The following is a 17,974-nucleotide window of genomic DNA, read 5'->3' as shown; positions in this document are numbered from 1 at the left end:
GGTACTCAGAGGAGGGGGGGGGGTGGGTCACCACTTAAAAGGAAAGAAAAGAACCACCAAGCAGCAAAGAAGCGATGTTCTGACCTGTAACATGGGGATCTCAATCTTAGCAAAACTTCCTTCCTACCTACGACCTCATAGGCAACCCACGCTGAACTTTTCACCTTCTGCAGCCAACCCCATTGGATCTGGCCCCACTACCCACCTAGCTGCGCAGCCAGAAACCAAAGGCTGGGTCCTCGCTTCACAACCCCTTGTCCTCACACCCCACAGAAAAGACAGAGTTTCAGCCTCCTCATGTGTGAGTGCTAAGTCGCTTCAGTCGTGTCTGACTCTTTGTGACCCCACAGACTGTAGCCTGTTAGGCTTCTCTGTCCATGGGATTCTCCAGGCATAAATACTGGCTTGGGTTGCCATTTCCTCCTCCAGGAGATCTTCCCAACCCAGGGATCGACCCGCAGCTCTTATGATTCCTGCCTTGGCAGGTGGGTTCTTTATCCTGAGTGCTACCTGGGAAGTTCTAAATTAGTTCACTGAATTTTAATTATTTTATTTTACTGAACTAATTTTATTTTATTTTACTGAATTAACCTCATTCTATTGTACTGAATTTAAATTCATTTAAATTAGTTCACTGAATTTTAATTATTTTATTTTATTGAATTAATTTTATTTTCCTGAATTTTTAAATTTTGTTTTACTGAATTTAAATTATTTTTATTTACTTTTACTGAATTTATTTTATTTTACTGTGCTGCTTGGTGCAGATAAAAACTGCAAGCTGCAGGGAATTCCCTGGGGGTCCAGTGGTTAGGACTCTGAGCTGGGAACCAACATCCCAGAAGCCATGTGTCCAGGCCAAAAATTGCAAGTTTCTCAAGGGCAGAAAAATTATGGTGACTTAGTCAACCTTACCCCTGTAACACCTCCTGCAGCCACCAGCACAAATACTACTTAAAGAAGTGAATGAATGAAGTAAAGAACAAATGCAATTAAACTACAGCATGAGGGTGAGCCCCCATCCCAAACCGTGCCCCTTCCCACTACTAGAAAAGATTGAAGTGCTCACTATAGACAACCGAAGCCAAAAAGCCTGGGTCACACATTTCAAGGCAGAAAGCCAGACGCACCTCCAATTTTGACTGTAAAGTCGTGGGCAACCATGCAGTTCCGGGCTGCAAGATCCCGGTGCACGAACTTCTTAGCGTTCAGGTATGCCATCCCATCGGCGATCTCTGCCGCCATCTGAATCATTTCTTGCAGGGTAGGCGGAGGGCGGCCGGGGTTATTCTAAAGTTGAAACAGGGGGGGGCATGTTCAGCCACACATGTGCCTGAGGCCCAGGAGCGCTGGGTGCCCTGCCAGGTACCTGGAGACAGCTCACCTCAGCCTCAGGCCGCAGGGAACGGAGGTAACTCTTCAGGTCTCCGTGAGCCATCAACTCCATCACCACCAGCGTTGGCTGGCCTTTGGACACCACCCCCAGGAGGCGGACCTGTGGAATAAGCAGGGGCCGGGCAGATTCTTGAATGAGGGTCTGTGAGAAGATGTCCACCCACCTGGGTCTTTCTGTCTGGTACCTACATCACACCCAGCACACTGGTCCTGAGTGGCCTGTAGGAAGCCTGAAGAAACACCAAGGTCAACATCTTGTTGGATTTGGGGTGGGGGAGCGAGTGGCTACTGTCCTGGATGAAAGTGAAAGTTCCTCAGTCGTATCTGACTCTTTGCGACCCCATGGACTACACAGTCCATGAAATTCTCAAGCCCAAATTCTCAAGCTACCACTGGAGTGGGTAGCCTTTCCCTTCTCCAGGGGATCTTCCTAACCCAGGGATCGAATGCAGGCTTCCCATGTTGCAGGCGGATTCTTTACCAGCTGAGCCACAAGGGAAGCCCAAGAATACTGGAGTGGATAGCCTATCTCTTCTCCAGTGGACCTTCCCGACCCAGCAATCGAATCGGGGTCTCCTGCATTGTAGGTGGATTCTTTACCAACCGAGCTATCAGGGAAGCTCCACTGTCCTGGATGGTACAGATGAAAATTGCAAGCCACAGGGAATTCCCTGGCAGTCCAGTGGTTAGGACTCTGCGCTGGGAACCAAGATCCCATAAGCCATGGGGCGAGGCCAAAAAAAAAGCAAGCTGCACAAGGGCCAAAAGAATCACAGTTGTTCATTCAACCTTGTCCCTGCAACATCTCCTGCAGCGGCCTGCACAAATACTACTTAAAGAAGTGAATAAATGGCCGCTCCCAAACAGCAACATGCCAAGGCAAACCCTTGTGTCTCTAAGCCCACCTCCAGACCTTTGCCTTAACTGTTCCCTCTGCCTGATGCTCTGTCCCCTCACCTGTCCCTCAACCCAGTCCCTACATCCTGGAGTCTTTGCTCAAATATACCTTTGCCACTGCTGCCTTCCCAAACCCCCAGCTCCGCCCTCCTCTCCCCTGTTGCCATAGCATCGTCTCCTCATGGGATGACATCATTAACTTGCTGGGTTTAGCTTCTGTCTCCACTTCTGGATTGGGAGCTCCAGGAGGACAGACATCCGCTGCATCTCAGAGAAGAGAATGGAGCTCATATAGAGCAGGTGCTCCAAGAATATGCTTGGGGCAAGGATGAAAGGACTCAGGCTCAAGGGAAACTAAAGGAGTAGAAAGGCAGGGAGAGTCTGTGCTGACTGGGGAGTGGGGAGCAGGGATCAGGTGGACCACAGTGTTTAGAGGTTACATAGGAGCCAGGAAGAGGGAAGAGATAGAAGATTCTAGAAAGTGATGGGACAGCGAAAGGGTCTCACTCTAGGTGAGGTGGGAAAGGATGGGATTGGAGAAATGAGAAGGGAAGGGCCACCTCTGGGATGCTCAGCAGAGTGGGGGCTGGGCAGAAGGTCCACACCCAGCATCCTCAAGCTCTATGCATTAAGAGGAAGGATGGAGGAGATGGGATGAGAGAATGTGTGTTAAGGAAGCCTTTGCACTGTTGTGTTGGTTTCTGCCACACGACAAGCAAATCAGTCATAAGTATATATAGGCTCTAGGTGGTCACAAAGCACTGGGCTGGGCTCCCTGTGTTATATAGCAGCTTCCCACTAGCTGTCTATTTTGCACATGGTATTGTATTATCCTCCAACTAAAAATTTAAAAAACTAAAATAAAAATTAAAAAATAAAGACTTTGTCTGCTCCCGGAGCCAGCAGGGGGACTTACCACATGGTGGCAGGTGAAACCCTTCATGACCGAAGCCTCGTTGAGAAACTCGATCCGCTCTCGCAGGCTGGCTGACTCGTTGACCGTCTTCACTGCCACGCGCGTCTCCGCCTCACCCTTGACAATGTCCCTGGCGTTGCCCTCGTACACCATGCCAAAGGAGCCTTGCCCCAATTCTCGCAGGAGTGTGATCTTCTCTCGAGGCACCTCCCACTCGTCCGGCACATACACAGAGCATGGAAACACTACTCCTCACTTATCTACACAGCACCCTCAGCAGATCCTTCCGGGGTCCTGGCCACCTCCCACCCAACCTCCTCCTTGTAAATGTTCACTAAGTGGTTCCTGGGGTCCAGACCTTGCGCTGGGCAGTGGGCACAGGGCCAACAACAGGATGGACGGAGGTTCAGGAAGGAGCCATAATCAGTCCAGGGTCCTGGCCAGTAGCGTGCCAAGCTGAGCCTGAAACCTGTCTGATTTCAGAGTCCCCTTACCAAAGGATGCTACTTCCCATCTAAGCCTGTTGTTTCTGCAGAGTACCAAAAGGAAGGGGGAACACCCAGCCTGCCTGCCACCAGATAGGTGAGTGAGCCCACTCAAGACAACTCAGTGCCAGTGGATCTGCAAAAGGGCTACAGCCATGTGAGTGAGACCAGAAAAACCACCCAGCTGCGCACTGCCCAGCTGGCAAAGCCATCACACTTTGAGCCAATAGATAGTGGTTGTTTTAAGCCCCTAAGTTTGGAGTTGTTTGTTACACAGTGGCAAATAATTTGCAGACAAATACACAGTCTTAAGAAAAACCATGATGCTTCCTGCCCTCCTCTGCACCTGTTGCATGCTAAAATTGTATCCCTCACACATTTATATGTTGATGTCCGAACCCAAGTTTTTCAGAATGTGACTGTATTTAGAGGTGGAATCTTTACAGAGATGATCAAGGTAAAATAAGGTCATTGCTGCTGCTGCTAAGTCACTTCAGTCATGTCCGACTCTGTGTGACCCCAGAGATGGCAGCCCACCAGGCTCCCTCGTCCCTGGGATTCTCCAGGCAAGAACACTGGAGTGGGTTGCCATTTCCTTCTCCAATGCATGAAAGTGAAAAGTGAAAGTCAAGTCGCTCAGTCATGTCTGACTCTTAGCGACCCCATGGACTGCAGCCCACCAGGCTCCTCCATCCATGGGATTTTCCAGACAAGAGTACTGGAGTGGGGTGCCATTGCCTTCTCCGAAATAAGGTCATTAGAGTGGCCCTAATCCAATCTGACTGGAGTCCTTGAAGAGATTAGGACACAGATACACACAGAGGGAAGATACAGGGAGAAGATGGCCATCTACAAGCCAAGGAGAGAGGACTCAGGAGAAACCAACCCTGCTAACACCGTGATCTCAGAGTTCCAGCCTCTGGGGCTGTGAGGAAATCAAACTCTTTTCTAAGCCGTCCAGTCTGAGTACAGCAGTCTAAGCAACACAATACCATCACCAATGGCTCTTGCAAGGACATTGGATCATACAAGAGCTCTGAACCCAAATGAACTTACACATACTCACTGGGGAGTCCCTCTCCCAGCCCCCAAGATCCCAGAGCTTGGACCTTGCCCTCTGTATCTCTTGGCCCAGAACTTCCTGGCCTTAAAGACCCACAAGCTGCAACTTCCAGCTTTCCCTGAGCACCTCTGTGCCTTCAGCCATTGCTGCAACCCCAGAAGGAAGCAGGATAATAGAGTGGAAGCAGAACACTGTGGGGGTTGATGGCAGCCCTGGGGTTCAGCTTTCCCATCTCTGACATGGTTAACAATGCCATTTGCCAAACAGAGAGAAAGGCTCTGGATCAACACTCACCCCTTCTTGCTCCTAGACTCTGTGCCTATTCCCACTGGGAATAACCCCCTTGTCTAGGTTCCCTATTCTGATGCTTTGAGGTCTTGCTGGTGCTAGAAGGACTGCCCTTCCTGGGGGTGGCCAATTCACACAGAGAGTAAATGAAGTGCCCGAGAGTCCACCTTTCATATGCAAAACAGCCAATCCAGAGCCCACATCCTAACCCCCTCCATCATCAGGCTCTCACACTCTGGGGCACCATCCCCCTGCCCTGATCATCCCAGGTCCAGTTAGGAGACAACCAGGGACAGCTCATATGCCCCAGATGCTGCTGAAATAGTTTTAGCTTGAATTAGCCTCTCTTATGTCTTGCCTCACCTTTCCCATGGAAAAGACAATAAAGCCTCTTACTAATATTTTTCTCCCACTCCCTCTGCCTCCTGACCAACCCTGGTGCTTCCCCATGTGGGCCTGCCTCCTGTTTCTCCAGGCTCCATGAGTCTACCTTTTTTCCTCATGACATTCACTTCCATATCTGCATGTTTTATCAGACTTCTTTGAAATGAATCCCAGGTATCCTTAAAAACACCACCCCTGTCTCCCAAAGCAGCATCCTGCCATGCAATAGTGTTCATGCCTTGAAAGTCGCTCTTTGATTTTTTTTTTTTTGCTGCATGAAGCATTTTAGAAGGTTGAAATGCAATAGCTGCCTTCGTGTCTAAAGGAACAGCCAAAGCTTTATCTACAAGGGTCACTCACTGCCCTTTGGTGCAGTCAAGGGAACATGGTCATCGGTCCTATGCTCCTGTCACCAGCATCAGCATCTTCCCCATATTCAGTGGCCACCAAGAGCAGAGGTGCTGGTGGTACCCACCCAGCCTCCCATATTCCCCATCTGGTCCTTGCTTCTCGTTTGCCCCATCCCTCATCTCCAGTCTCCCATCTTGGCTTCTGACTCCACCTCCCAGCTTGGATGGCATGTTTTGTCACCACTTTCTGGCTCTGACCCTTGGCACGCTCTCTAGCACAGGACCCGTGCTCTGTATCTCTACAGCTGCAGCACCAAGTTGAGGGTGTCTCAGCCCAGCCCAAGCACATCTAGATCATCTAGATCAGCCCATCCAAACAAGTGCCAGACGGCAGGTGTCTAATTGCTCCTGGTAACAGGGTTTCTGCACAAGGGGCAGGTGTGCCAACTCAAGGGAACAAGAAGACTCTTCTCAGCCCCCCAGGGTACCAACCCTTGACTGTCAATTGATAGAGATGGCAAAGGAAACCAAACAGAGGGGTTCTGGTCATCCACGGGCAAAGGGATAGAACTCACCATCGCTGGCACTGAGGTACTCTGGGTTTGAAGAAGCATACAGTGGTCCCAATGGCCCATCTGGCTGCCTGGATGAGAAGAATGGAGACATTCCATCTTGATAAACTCACAGGACTCTGTGGGTGTCTAGCAGGAGGATATAACCTCCCCAGAGCAAACAGCTACCCTTATTAACAGCAGCCACATAATCCTGGATACAGTCTGCGGTGAGGGTGGGGGATCCTAATTTTTTTTAGCAGAAGCCCATCAGATGGCTACTTAAGTGCATCAGCGTGGAACAGCTTACCCATAAACTATAATTTATGGCTGTCATTATAACATCTAAAAACTATTCACCCGCTGCTGTTCTGAAACCATCTCATTCTAGCTTATGAGAAACAACTGTTGAATTTTCAGGAAATTTGCAAGCCAGTTGTTAAATACAACCACTGCTTAAAATTAAATCACATAAGCCTACAGTTAAATATATTATCTTCAAAGCAAACGTAATGCATACTCAAAACTGGCCACTTCCTAATTATCACACTGTATCTTACACTCTTCAGTCCATCTCTGTTACCTTCTTTATTTAGATGGTTGCATACATAAGGCAGAAATACTATATGTTCATGAGTCACTGCACTGTGGTAGTTATTTAGTCGCTAAGCTGTATGCCTGACTCTTTTGCGACCCCATGGTCTGTAGCCCACCAGGCTCCACTGTTCATGGGATTTCCCAGGCAAGAATACTGGAGTGGGTTGCCATTTCCTTCTGCAGGGGATCTTCCCGATCCAGGGATCGAACCTGCATCTCCTGCATTGGATCGAATCCACCTGAACTGGTGGATTCCTTACCAATGAGCCACTGGGGAAGCCCCAGTAGAAACATGTCATTGTATTATTTGTCCAAATCCTTACAATGCACAACACCGAGAGTGAAGCATAATATAAACTATGGACTTTGGGTGATAACAATGTATGGATGTAGGTTTATCAGTTAGAACACTGATGTTGATAATAGGGGATCATGCACGGGTCAAGGGGTGTATGGGAAATTCTTATACTTTTGCCTCAGTTTTGCTGTGAACTGAAAACTAAGAAATCAAACCCATGTTTAAAAAAAAATGGATAAATTAAATCCTATCATAATGCATATGGCTTTCCCTGTTGGCTCAGATGGTAAACAATCTGCCTACAATGCAAGAGATCTGGGTTTGATCCCTGGGTCAGGAAGGTTCCCCTGGAGAAGGGAATCGCTACCCACTCCAGTATTCTTGCCTGGAGGATTCCATGGACAGTGCTGTCTGCCAAGCTACAGTCCATGGGGTTGCAAAGAGTTGGACACGACCGAGCAACTAACACACATGTAGGCATACTTTTCCCCAAGAGAGCTGGTTGTTAACCACTTACCAGCACATCACCACACTCACCTCTTTCTCAGGAATAGACAAATACTTCCAATCACAACACTGAAGAGAAAGACAAAGATGAGGGGACCGATGATGATTTTTGCAATATTTGATGGCACGTCTACTGAAATAGAATAAGAAAATGTAGGGTTCTCATCAAAATGTGTTCACATCAAAGGTCATGCCAGAAAGCATATCTACACATCTAATGGGCCACTCACGCTTGTTCCCCTTCTCTAGTCCCTGAGTCAGTATCCCCTGCAGTGACCCCAGACCACTGCCCAGCGCCAGCTTTCTCCCTTCACCACCGGCTTCATAGACATGTAACCCAAGCCATCAGCTAGGTCCCCTACTCAGAAGGTCCTTGTTGGTTTTCAGTCACTAAGTCATGTCTGACTCTTTGAGACCCCATGGACTTTAGCCCTTCAGACTCCTCTGTCCATGGGATTTCCCAGGCTAGAATACTGGAGCAGGTTGCCATTTCCTTCTCCAAGGGATCTTCCCAGCCCAGGAATCATACCTGGATCTCCTGCATTGGCAGGAGGATTCTTTACCCCTAAGCTACCAGATTAGAGATATTAGAGACACCAAGAGATACCAAGGGAACATTTAATGCAAAGACAATAAAGGACAGAAATGGTATGGACCTAACAGAAGCAGAAGACATTAAGAAGAGGTGGCAAGAATACACAGAAGAACTATACAAAAAAGATCTCCATGACCCAGATAATCACGATGGTGTGATCACTCACCTAGAGCCAGACATCCTGGAATGAGAAATCAAGTGGGCCTTAGGAAGCATCACTACGAACAAAGCTAGTGGAGGTGATAGAATTCCAGTTGAGCTATTTCAAATCCTGAAAGATGATGCTGTGAAAGTGCTGTGACTCAATATGACAGCAAATTTGGAAAACTCAGCAGTGGCCATAGGACTGGAAAAGGTCAGTTTTCATTCCAATCCCAAAGAAAGGCAATGCCAAAGAATGTTCAAACTACTGCACAATTGGACTTATCTCACATGCTAGCAAAGTAATGCTCAAAATTCTCCAAGTCAGGCTTCAACAGTAGTGAACCGTGAACTTCCAGATGTTCAAGATGGTTTAGGAAAGGCAGAGGAACCAGAGATCAAATTGCCAACATCCACTGGATCATTAAAAAAGCAAGAGAGTTCCAGAAAAATATCTATTTTTGCTTTATTGACTACGCCAAAGCCTTTGACTGTGTGGATCACAACAGACTGTGAAAAATTCTTAAAGAGATGGGAATACCAGACCACCTGACCTGCTTCCTGAGAAATCTGTATGCAGGTCAAGAAGCAACAGTTTGAATTGGACATGGAACAACAGACTGGTTCCAAATCAGGAAAGGAATACATCAAGGCTGTGTATTGTCACCATGCTTATTTAACTTATGTGCAGAGTACAGCATGCGAAATGCCGGGCTGGATGAAGCACAAGCTGGAATCAAGATTGCCAGGAGAAATATCAATAACCTCAGATACACAGATGACACCACCCTTATTGCAGAAAGCAAAAACTAAGCTTCTTGATGAAAGTGAAAGAGGGGAGTGAAAAAGTTGACTTAAAACTCAATATTCAGAAAACTAAGATCATGGCATCTGGTCCCATCACTTCATGGCAAATAGATGGGAAAACAATGGAAACAGTGAGAGACTTTATTGTCTTGGACTCCAAAATCACTGCAGATGGTGATTGCAGCCATGAAATTAAAAGACGCTTGCTCCTTGGAAGAAAAGCGATGACCAACCTAGACAGCATATTAAAAAACATTGCTTTACTAACAAAGGTCCATCTAGTCAAACCTATGGTCTTTCCAGTAGTCATGTATGGATGTGAGAGTTGGACTGTAAAGAAAGCTGAGCACCCAAGAATTGATCCTTTTGAACTGTGGTGTTGGATAAGACTCTTGAGAGTCCCTTGGACTGCAAGGAGATCCAACAGCCAATCCTAAAGGAAATCAGTCCTGAATATTCATTGGAAGGACTGATGCTGAAGCTGAAATTCCAATCCTTTGGCCACCTGATGTGAAGAACCAACTAATTGGAAAAGACCCTGATACTGGGCAAGATTGAAGGCGGGAGGAGAAGGGGACGACAGAGGATGAGATGGCTGGATGGCATCACCAACTCGATGGATGTGAGTTTGAGTGAACTCCAGGAATTGGTGATGGACAGGGAGGCCTGGTGTGCTGCAGTTCATGGGGTCGCAAAGAGTCGGACACGACTGAATGACTGAACTGAACTGAAGCTACCAGGGAAGCCCTCAGAAGGTCCTGCTCTCTATTTAATGCTCTGCTCTTCCTGTCTTGAAAATCTTGACACTTTTTAAACCAGGGACCAAGTCTTTTCAGTTTGCACTGAACCCTTCAAATTAAATAGCTTATTTCAATCCCAGCAGTACCTCTGGCAGATGAAAAATCCATTGGAAGTGCCCTGTGTGTGCCAGGGGGTCGTCCCAAAGAACTAAACCAACTGAAGAAATGTTATGCAGCCTTAATTCTAATTCTCATGCAAGGCTGAATTGTCTGTAATTACAAAAGCACCCATGTATTCAGACGCTTCCAAGCCAAGGAAGAAAGTGAGTTCTGGGAAGCCAGAGAAGGAACCTGGTCCTTCGGGTCTTTAATAGTAACAGTTTACTGAACACTTATGAACATACCAGGCACTGTTTGAAGTGCCCTGCCTGGGAGATCTTAGTTAATCATTCCATAAGCCAAAGTGGCGGGGGTGGGGTGGGGGTGGTGTTAACATCAATGTCAGTTAACAGAATGGGACACAGAGGCTCAGAGAGGTGAGAGTTCTTGCCCAAGTTTAAGAGTTGATTCAAGGTGGAGCAGAGATTTGAACCCAGGCCATCTGAGCAAGTTCTTGACCACTGCTCCATGCTGCCCTTAGGGGTCAGCTCTATCCGGAGACATCTTGTCCTCTTGGACCTCCCTGAATTGACAGCAAACTGCCTCCTTCCACATGGAGAAAGCCTCTCTAAATATTTGATGATTGGATGTTGTTCAGTTGCTCAGTCATGTCTGACTCTTTGCGACCCCATGAACGGCAGCACGCCAGGTTTCCCTGTCCTTCACTGTCTCCCAGAGTTTGCTCAAATTCATGTCCATTGAGTCGGTAAGGTCATCCAACCATTTCATCCTCTGTAGCTCCCTTCTCCTCTTGCCTTCAATCTTTCCCAGCATCAGGGTCTTTTCCAATGACTCTTCACATCAGGTGGCCAAAGGAATGGAGATTCAGCTTCAGCATCAGTCCTTCCAATGAATACTCAGGGTTGGATGGGACATGAAAAATGGAAACCGTCTGGTCATGTGCCATGGTGGGCATTTTTCTTAGGAGGGGAAAAGGTGGAGGCTACCAATTGCCCAGCACCCAGCACACCTGGGAGCCATGATGCCCACCCCACCCCACCTCTGCTTCCCAGACCCACAGACCAGTTCACTCCTGAGATTCCCGTGGCCACCAGAACTAGGATTCAGGAAGGGAGGCAGCCAGGATGCAAAATTTGAGAGGAACTCTTGCTTTGGGCCATGCCAGGGCAGAGTCACCCCCAGAGGGTGAGTGCCTCTTTAAATTTTACACCCTGGGTGTCTTGCCAGCTTCCTTATTATTTAAGAAAGAGCTGTTAATCGAATGTGTTGAATATTTAATTCTCCATTGTTAGCTACTGTTAGTAGGCTGTGCTGAATTTCCTCAATCATTTATCTTTTGGTGACATCTCTGATCATTTCCTTAGGATGAATTTCTAGAGCTACCATTGCTGGCTGAAACAGTAAAAGCTTTTATAAGCCTTTTTTTTTGGATATATGTTATTAAAGGACTGTGGTTTAGGACTCACCTACCATAAAAATAACATCCATGTGTCTGCACTCTTGAATAACACTGTGTGTAATTAAATAACAGAAACAAGCAAAACACTTGCCAATTTGATAAGTTAAAAATTCTATTTCATTTTGATTTGCCTTTTTTTTCCCCTTTTGGTGTGGTTTTGAGTGAAGTTGGTCATTTTTCCCCTTATGTTTTCTATTTTTCTATTTCTTTTAAAATTGGCTATTTATATCCCTTGCTTATTTTTGTGTGAGGACATATATCTTTTACTCATAGGAGACATAGATACATACTCATTTTGTATTAAAGATATGAACTCTTTGTCAATGAGGTCACAAATATTTTCCCCATTTTGATAATTTCTTTCGAATTCTGTTCATGGTTTCCCTCTAAATCCTTGAAAAATCCGTGTTAGCAATGTCTTTGTTATTGATGAAGCCCTTGGAACACACCTGAGTTTATGCTAAGAGAGAAGATAGTTTGAGATAGGGGCTGGTTACTGGAAGACCATGTGTGTGATTAGAGGGGTTGGACTTTCAGCCTGGTCTCCAAACAGGGGAGGGGGTTTGGAGATGGAGTTCAGTCATGTGGTTAATGACTTGATCAACCTCACCGATATAATGAAACCCCAATAAAAACTCTGTTCACCAAGGCTCAGAGAAGCTTCCTGGCTGGTGGGCACATTGATATGCCAGGATGGTGCTGCGATGTATCCTGATTCCATGGAGAGAAGACACAGGAGCCATGTCTTCCAGTCTGCTCTTGGCCCCCGCCCTACGCGGCTCTTTATCTGAGTGGTCCTGACTTACATCTTTTATCATAAAGCCCACTGTCCCACAGCATTTTCCTGAGTTCTATGAGCCATAGGTTGTTGTTCGGTCATTTAGTCCTGTCTGACTCTTTACAACTCCATGGACTGCCAGGCTTCCCCGTCCTTCACTCTCTCCTGGAGTTTGCTGAAACTCATGCCCATTGAGTCAATGATGCCATCCAATCATTTCATCCTCTGTCATCTCCTCCTACTCCTGCCCTCAATCTTTCCCAGCATCAGAGTCTTCTCTAGCAAGCCACTAAATCTGAGGGGGTTGTGATAACCCCCAGATTTGTAGCCAGCCAGTCAGGAGTGCAGGTGGCCTGGAGAACCCCCAAGCTTTCATCTGGTATCTGAGGTGAGGGTAATTTTGGTGGGAACCATGCTCTTTAACTTGACCAGAACCAGCCCAGCAAGAATCCCTTTCCACTTTCCACAGTCTCACCAAGCCTGGCAGATGAAAATCCAGCCAACTAAGCAGAAGCTCTATCTTCCCCCCTCCCACCCAAGTTTCCACTCCTCCTGGTCTAGAATTGCCCCTCTTTCTAAGTGGCTGGGTTCCTACACCATTGGTCTGTCCCCTCTTTTTTTTTTTGTAAAGTTTTTATTTAATTATCTGGCTGCACTGGGTCCTAGTTGTGGCATGTGGGATCAAGTTCCCTGACCAGGGATCAAACCCAGGGCCCCTGCATTGGGAGCATGGAGTCTTAGCCACTGGACCACCAGGGAAGTCCCAGGGTCTGTCCCCTCTTATACATTCTCCCAGGTTTCAGCCAAGATGCCCCTGCCTCCAGGAAGCACTCCCTGACCAGCTCAGCTCTCCCCATCTCTCCCTATTGTACTGTCCACAGTGTGTCCAGCTCGCTCAATGGCAGCACTTCCTGCCAGCACGCCCAAGGCTGAGTAGATAAGCTCCCACATACTCCCTTGGAGGACATGGCCCATCTGAAGACAAAGATGGAGACCCCAATAACAGGAGCTAATGTGCTTATCACACGTGCCCTGTGCCAGCCACTTGGCATTCATGATGTCTCTGAAGCCTCCCTTCACCTCCAGTGGTGGTCCTAGTATTATACCCATAGTCAGATGAGGAAGCATGCGCTTAGAGAGGGCAAGCATCTTGCCCTGGTCACACAGCAGCAGCCAGTGGACCCCGAGGTCAAGTCAGAGGCAGTACCCACAGCCTCCAGGCTTCCCCAAGCATCCTCTGAAACACCCTGCTAGGCCCAGCACCAAGCACAGACTCTACCAGTCGAAGTGGCCGTGCAGACTTACAATAGTCTGTCACGTAGAAATAGGTGGCTTCCGTCCAAGACCCATTGCCTGCCAGGGAGGTGGCCCGAACTCGCACACTGTAATTCCCAGGCAGCAGCCCACGCAGCCGGCAGCCACGCTCCAGAGCATAATGTCGGCGGGAGACGCAGAGGTGCAGCTCCTGAAAGACAAAGATCCCACTCAGAAACAACATGGAGGGAGTGAGGCATAAACACTGCAACATGTGAGCGACTTTGAGCCTCATGAAATTCCCAAACCATAGCTCTATGGATAAGGCACAGATAGAGAGATTATCGGGCTTCCCTGGTGGCTCTGAGGGTAAAGAATCCACCTGCAACACAAGGGACCCAGCTTCGATCCCTGGATCAGGAAGATCCCCTGGAGAAGGGAATGGCAACCCACTCCAGTATTCTTGCCTGGAGAATCCCATGGACAGAGGAGCCTGTTGGGCTACAGTCCAAGGGGTTGCAAAGAGTTGGACATGACTGAGTGACTTTCATGTTTTCACTTTCAGAGAAGTTATTGTTGTTGATAATAGCCAATATTCCAAAACCATAGCCAAGCACATGGCTTAGATCATGGCACTTAACCCTTATGATGTCACGCTTAGCTTAGTCAGAAACAAGGAAAGTGAGGCTTAGAGCAGAGGTCAGTGAACTTTGGCTGTAAAGGGCCAGAGAGTAAATTATTTTTAGCTCTAAGGGGGCCAGGTGGTCACTGTTATCGATTCAACCTTCAATAGCTCAAAAGCAGTCCGAACCAGGTCCTGAATCTCTAATATCCGTAGACAAACAGGTGTGGCTGTGTGCCCACAAGACACGGTGGATGCTGAAAGCTGAACCTCGCAGAAATTTACACATGTGAGATACTAGGGCTTCCCTGGTGGCTCAAACAGTAAAGAATCTGCCTGCAATGCAGGAGACCCAGGTTCAATCCCTAGGTCAGGTAGATCCCCTGGAGAAGGGAATGGCAACCCACTCCAGTATTCTTGCCTGGAGAAATCCATGGACAGAGGAGCCTGGCAGGCTACAGTCTATGGGGTCACAAAGAGTCGGACACAAGTGAGCAACTAACACACACACATACACACACATGAGCTACTATTTTTCTTTTGAATTTTTTTCAACTGTCTGAAGATGTGAAAGTGATTCTTAGCTCATAAGCTGTACAAAAACAGGCATTGCATAAATAGTTTGTCTTCTGCTTCTGGGGGAGTTGAAATGATTTGTCCCAGATCTCATAGCTGGTCATTGGCAGGGCAGCCCTTGAACCCAGAACTGTCTGGCTCCAAACCCACCAACTGTCTGGCTTCCTTGAAACCACCATGGAGTATTTTCACCAGGACTCCAGGAAGGCAGGAAAGAAGGAACCCAGATCTCCTAAATCACCTAAGAACCAAACAGATACATGGACTTAATGTCTTAAGGACAAATTTTAAAACAGGTTCCTTCTCACAATGTAGCTTTTTGATTTATTTATTAAAAGAGTTTGTGTGTGTGTGTGTATGCATGCGCACGTGCACGTTCAGTCATACAGTCCTTGTGACCCCATGGACTGTAGCCCATCAGGCTCCTCTCTCCATGGGATTTCCCAGGCAAGAATACTGAAGTGAGTTGCCAATTCCTTCTCCAGGGGATCTAAAAGAGTTGCTGCTGCTGCTGCTGCTAAGTCGCTTCAGTCGTGTCCAACTCTGTGCAACCCCACAGATGGCAGCCCACCAGGCTTCCCGTCCTTGGGATTCTCCAGGCAAGAACACTGGAGTGGGTTGCCATTTCCTTCTCCAGTGCATGAAAGTGAAAAGTGAAAGGGAAGTCGCTCAGTCGTGTCTGACTCTAGCGACCCCATGGACTGCAGCCTACCAGGCTCCTCCGTCCATGGGATTTTCTAGGCAAAAGTACTGGAGTGGGGTACCATTGCCTTCTCCGCTAAAAGAGTTGGGATATACTTAAATGTCTGGAAAGAAGGTAGAGATACACACCCCAGCAATAAACATGTAAAAAGAAAGAAACCCAGGGCTTATTAGGAGAAGCATAAGGCTCACTGGGAAATATGATCATGAAACCTGTAAGCGTCGGCCAGTTTTAAAACTTTCCAAAACAGCTCCGAGTTCATAGTGCATGCAGGGAACTGGACTGGAAAATTTCAGGAGGGAGTGGGAGGAGGGAGAGAAACGTAAAAACTCCCGTGCTTATCATGTGATAATAACAGCAAGAAAACAGATCAGGCTAGTGGTAGGAGTGGGGAAGTCTAGTCCAAAGGTTCTTCCAAGTCGAATGAGTCACCAAGTGGAAAGGGACAAATAAGCAAATATAGAAACCAAAGGGAGCTGCTATCTGGGGAGAAAGGGAAAATATAGCCTCCAGTGTTGGTCGGGTACCTCGAGGGGTGAGGACAGAGAAGGGAGCCTGATGGAAGGAACTAGAGACACCAAAAAAAAAAAAAAAAAACCACCAAGAAGCAAGTCTGATGAAGAATGAAGAAGCCAATTACAGAAAAGTTTGTGCAAACAAGGGGGAAAAAAAGAAAAACAGCTCAAAACTGCAAAAACATGCTGAGGCAGAGATGTTAATTGCATAGAAACTGAAAATTGATGCTCTCTTTCCACAGAGATGGTTCCTGGGTCCAGGGTGTCCCAGGATGGGAAGGGAAGTGGTGAGGGGAGAAATGACTGATGCAAAGTTCAAGGAGAGGCAGAATCAAAAACAACGGTGATTTGGGCTGTTCAACTAGCAAATAAGAGGGGAAAAAATGACCTCCCACCAAATGCTGGAGAGAATTTTGTAAACTTGGCAAAATTACATCCCAACAGTACAACTGGTGTCAAAAACTTCTTTTTTTTTTTACTTTACTTTTTACTTTATCAAGGGTTTCCCAGGTGGTACAGTGGTAAAGAACCTGCCTGTCAACACAAGAGTTGCCAGAGTCATGGGTTCAATCCCTGGGTGGGGAAGATACCCTGTAAGAGGAAATGGCAACCCTGCAGTATTCTTGCCTGGAAAATCCCATAGACAGAGGAGCCTGGTGGGCTACAGTCCACAGGGTTGCAAAGAGTCAGACACAACTGAGCAACTGAGAATACACACACATTATTCAAAGCGATGCTAGACAATTAAAGAAAATGGAAATAACAGACCAGTTTTGTTCATGAGGAGTTTTTTTTTCTTTTAAGGCATTACAATCTCTCACTTCTAACTTTCCCTCCAACTCCCTGATCCTCTAAAGAGCAAATACTGCTGGTCTGTCTGGGATCAGGGTCAGGCAGAGATTATGGTGGGGATTGGTGGTAGGGATTCCTACTGGTGACCCTTGGGTTCCAGAAATGAGAGAGGCAGGCCAGCAATGGTGGCTGAGAGAAGTTAGGGTTGGATCCAATGCCAATAGGGTAACCCATGTTATATTGGGGTGCAAGAATTTAGTGTTCAAACCTGCTAAGTGAAGTGAAAGTCACTCAGTTGTGTCCAACTCTTTGAGACCCCATGGACTAGAGTCCATGGAATTCTCCAGGTCACAATACTGGAGTGGATAGCCATTCTCTTCTCCAGGGAATCTTCCCAACCCAGGGATCGAACCCAGGTGTCCCACATTGCAAGCAGATTCTTTATCAGCTGAACCACCAGGGGAGACCTACTGGTGACCTTTGGGTTCCAGAAATGAGAGAGTTAGGCCAGCAAAGGTAGCTGGGAGAAGGGTTGGATCCAGTGCCAATGGGATAAACTGTACCAGTTTATCTATGTTATACTGGGATGCGGGACTTTAATGTTCAAACCTGGGAAATTCCAAAGGAGGATGAGATGGCCACAGTAGCCACCTTCATAGAGACAGAAAGCGGATTAGTGATTGCCAAGGGTTGGAGGGAAAGGAAGTAGGAAAGATTGGGGGTTTAATGGCTGGAGGTGGAGGTAGGCTTTCTTTAAGAAGTGATGAAAATACTCTGGAATTGTGGTGATGGTAGCACAACTCTGTAACTATATTACAAATCACTGCATTGTATCAATATGTGTTCAGTTCAGTTCAGTTCAGTCGCTCAGTTGTGTCCGACTCTGCAACCCCATGGACTGCAGCACACCAGGCCTCCCTGTCCATCACCAACTCCCGAAGTCCACTAAAATCATGTCGATCATGTCGGTGATGCCATCCAACCATCTCAGCTCTGTCGTCCCCTTCTCCTCCCACCTTCAATCTTCCCCAGCATCAGGGTCTTTTCAAATGAGTCAGCTCTTCACATTAATATGTGTTAAGTGGCTGTATTTTACCATGTGTGAATGTATCTCAATTAAGCTGTTATTAAAAAACCCTTA

The 17,974-nt window shown here is 47.2% G+C and overlaps 1 protein-coding gene across 4 annotated transcripts in view; it reads right to left on the bottom strand.

Moving 5' to 3' along the window:
• INSR (insulin receptor) overlaps positions 1-17,974 on the bottom strand; it is a 146,125-nt gene that overhangs the window by 8,586 nt on the left and 119,565 nt on the right. For 2 of the 4 annotated variants that reach the window (XM_027547623.1, XM_027547625.1), the window contains 6 exons: positions 13,677-13,836; positions 7,762-7,861; positions 6,354-6,421; positions 3,209-3,453; positions 1,385-1,495; positions 1,131-1,290 (listed from right to left, as the gene is read on the bottom strand). In XM_027547623.1, the coding sequence (XP_027403424.1) occupies positions 1,131-1,290; positions 1,385-1,495; positions 3,209-3,453; positions 6,354-6,421; positions 7,762-7,861; positions 13,677-13,836 (844 nt within the window). Of the gene's footprint in view, positions 1-1,130; positions 1,291-1,384; positions 1,496-3,208; positions 3,454-6,353; positions 6,422-7,761; positions 7,865-13,676; positions 13,837-17,974 lie in introns of all 4 variants that reach the window. The other 2 variants (XM_027547622.1, XM_027547624.1) reach the window with 1 other exon arrangement.

Source organism: Bos indicus x Bos taurus, chromosome 7 (genome assembly GCF_003369695.1).
Source record: "Bos indicus x Bos taurus breed Angus x Brahman F1 hybrid chromosome 7, Bos_hybrid_MaternalHap_v2.0, whole genome shotgun sequence".
Classification (NCBI taxonomy): Eukaryota; Metazoa; Chordata; class Mammalia; order Artiodactyla; family Bovidae; genus Bos; species Bos indicus x Bos taurus.
The sequence above is the reverse complement of the archived record's forward strand: the minus strand, read 5'-3'. Positions and strand labels throughout refer to the sequence as shown.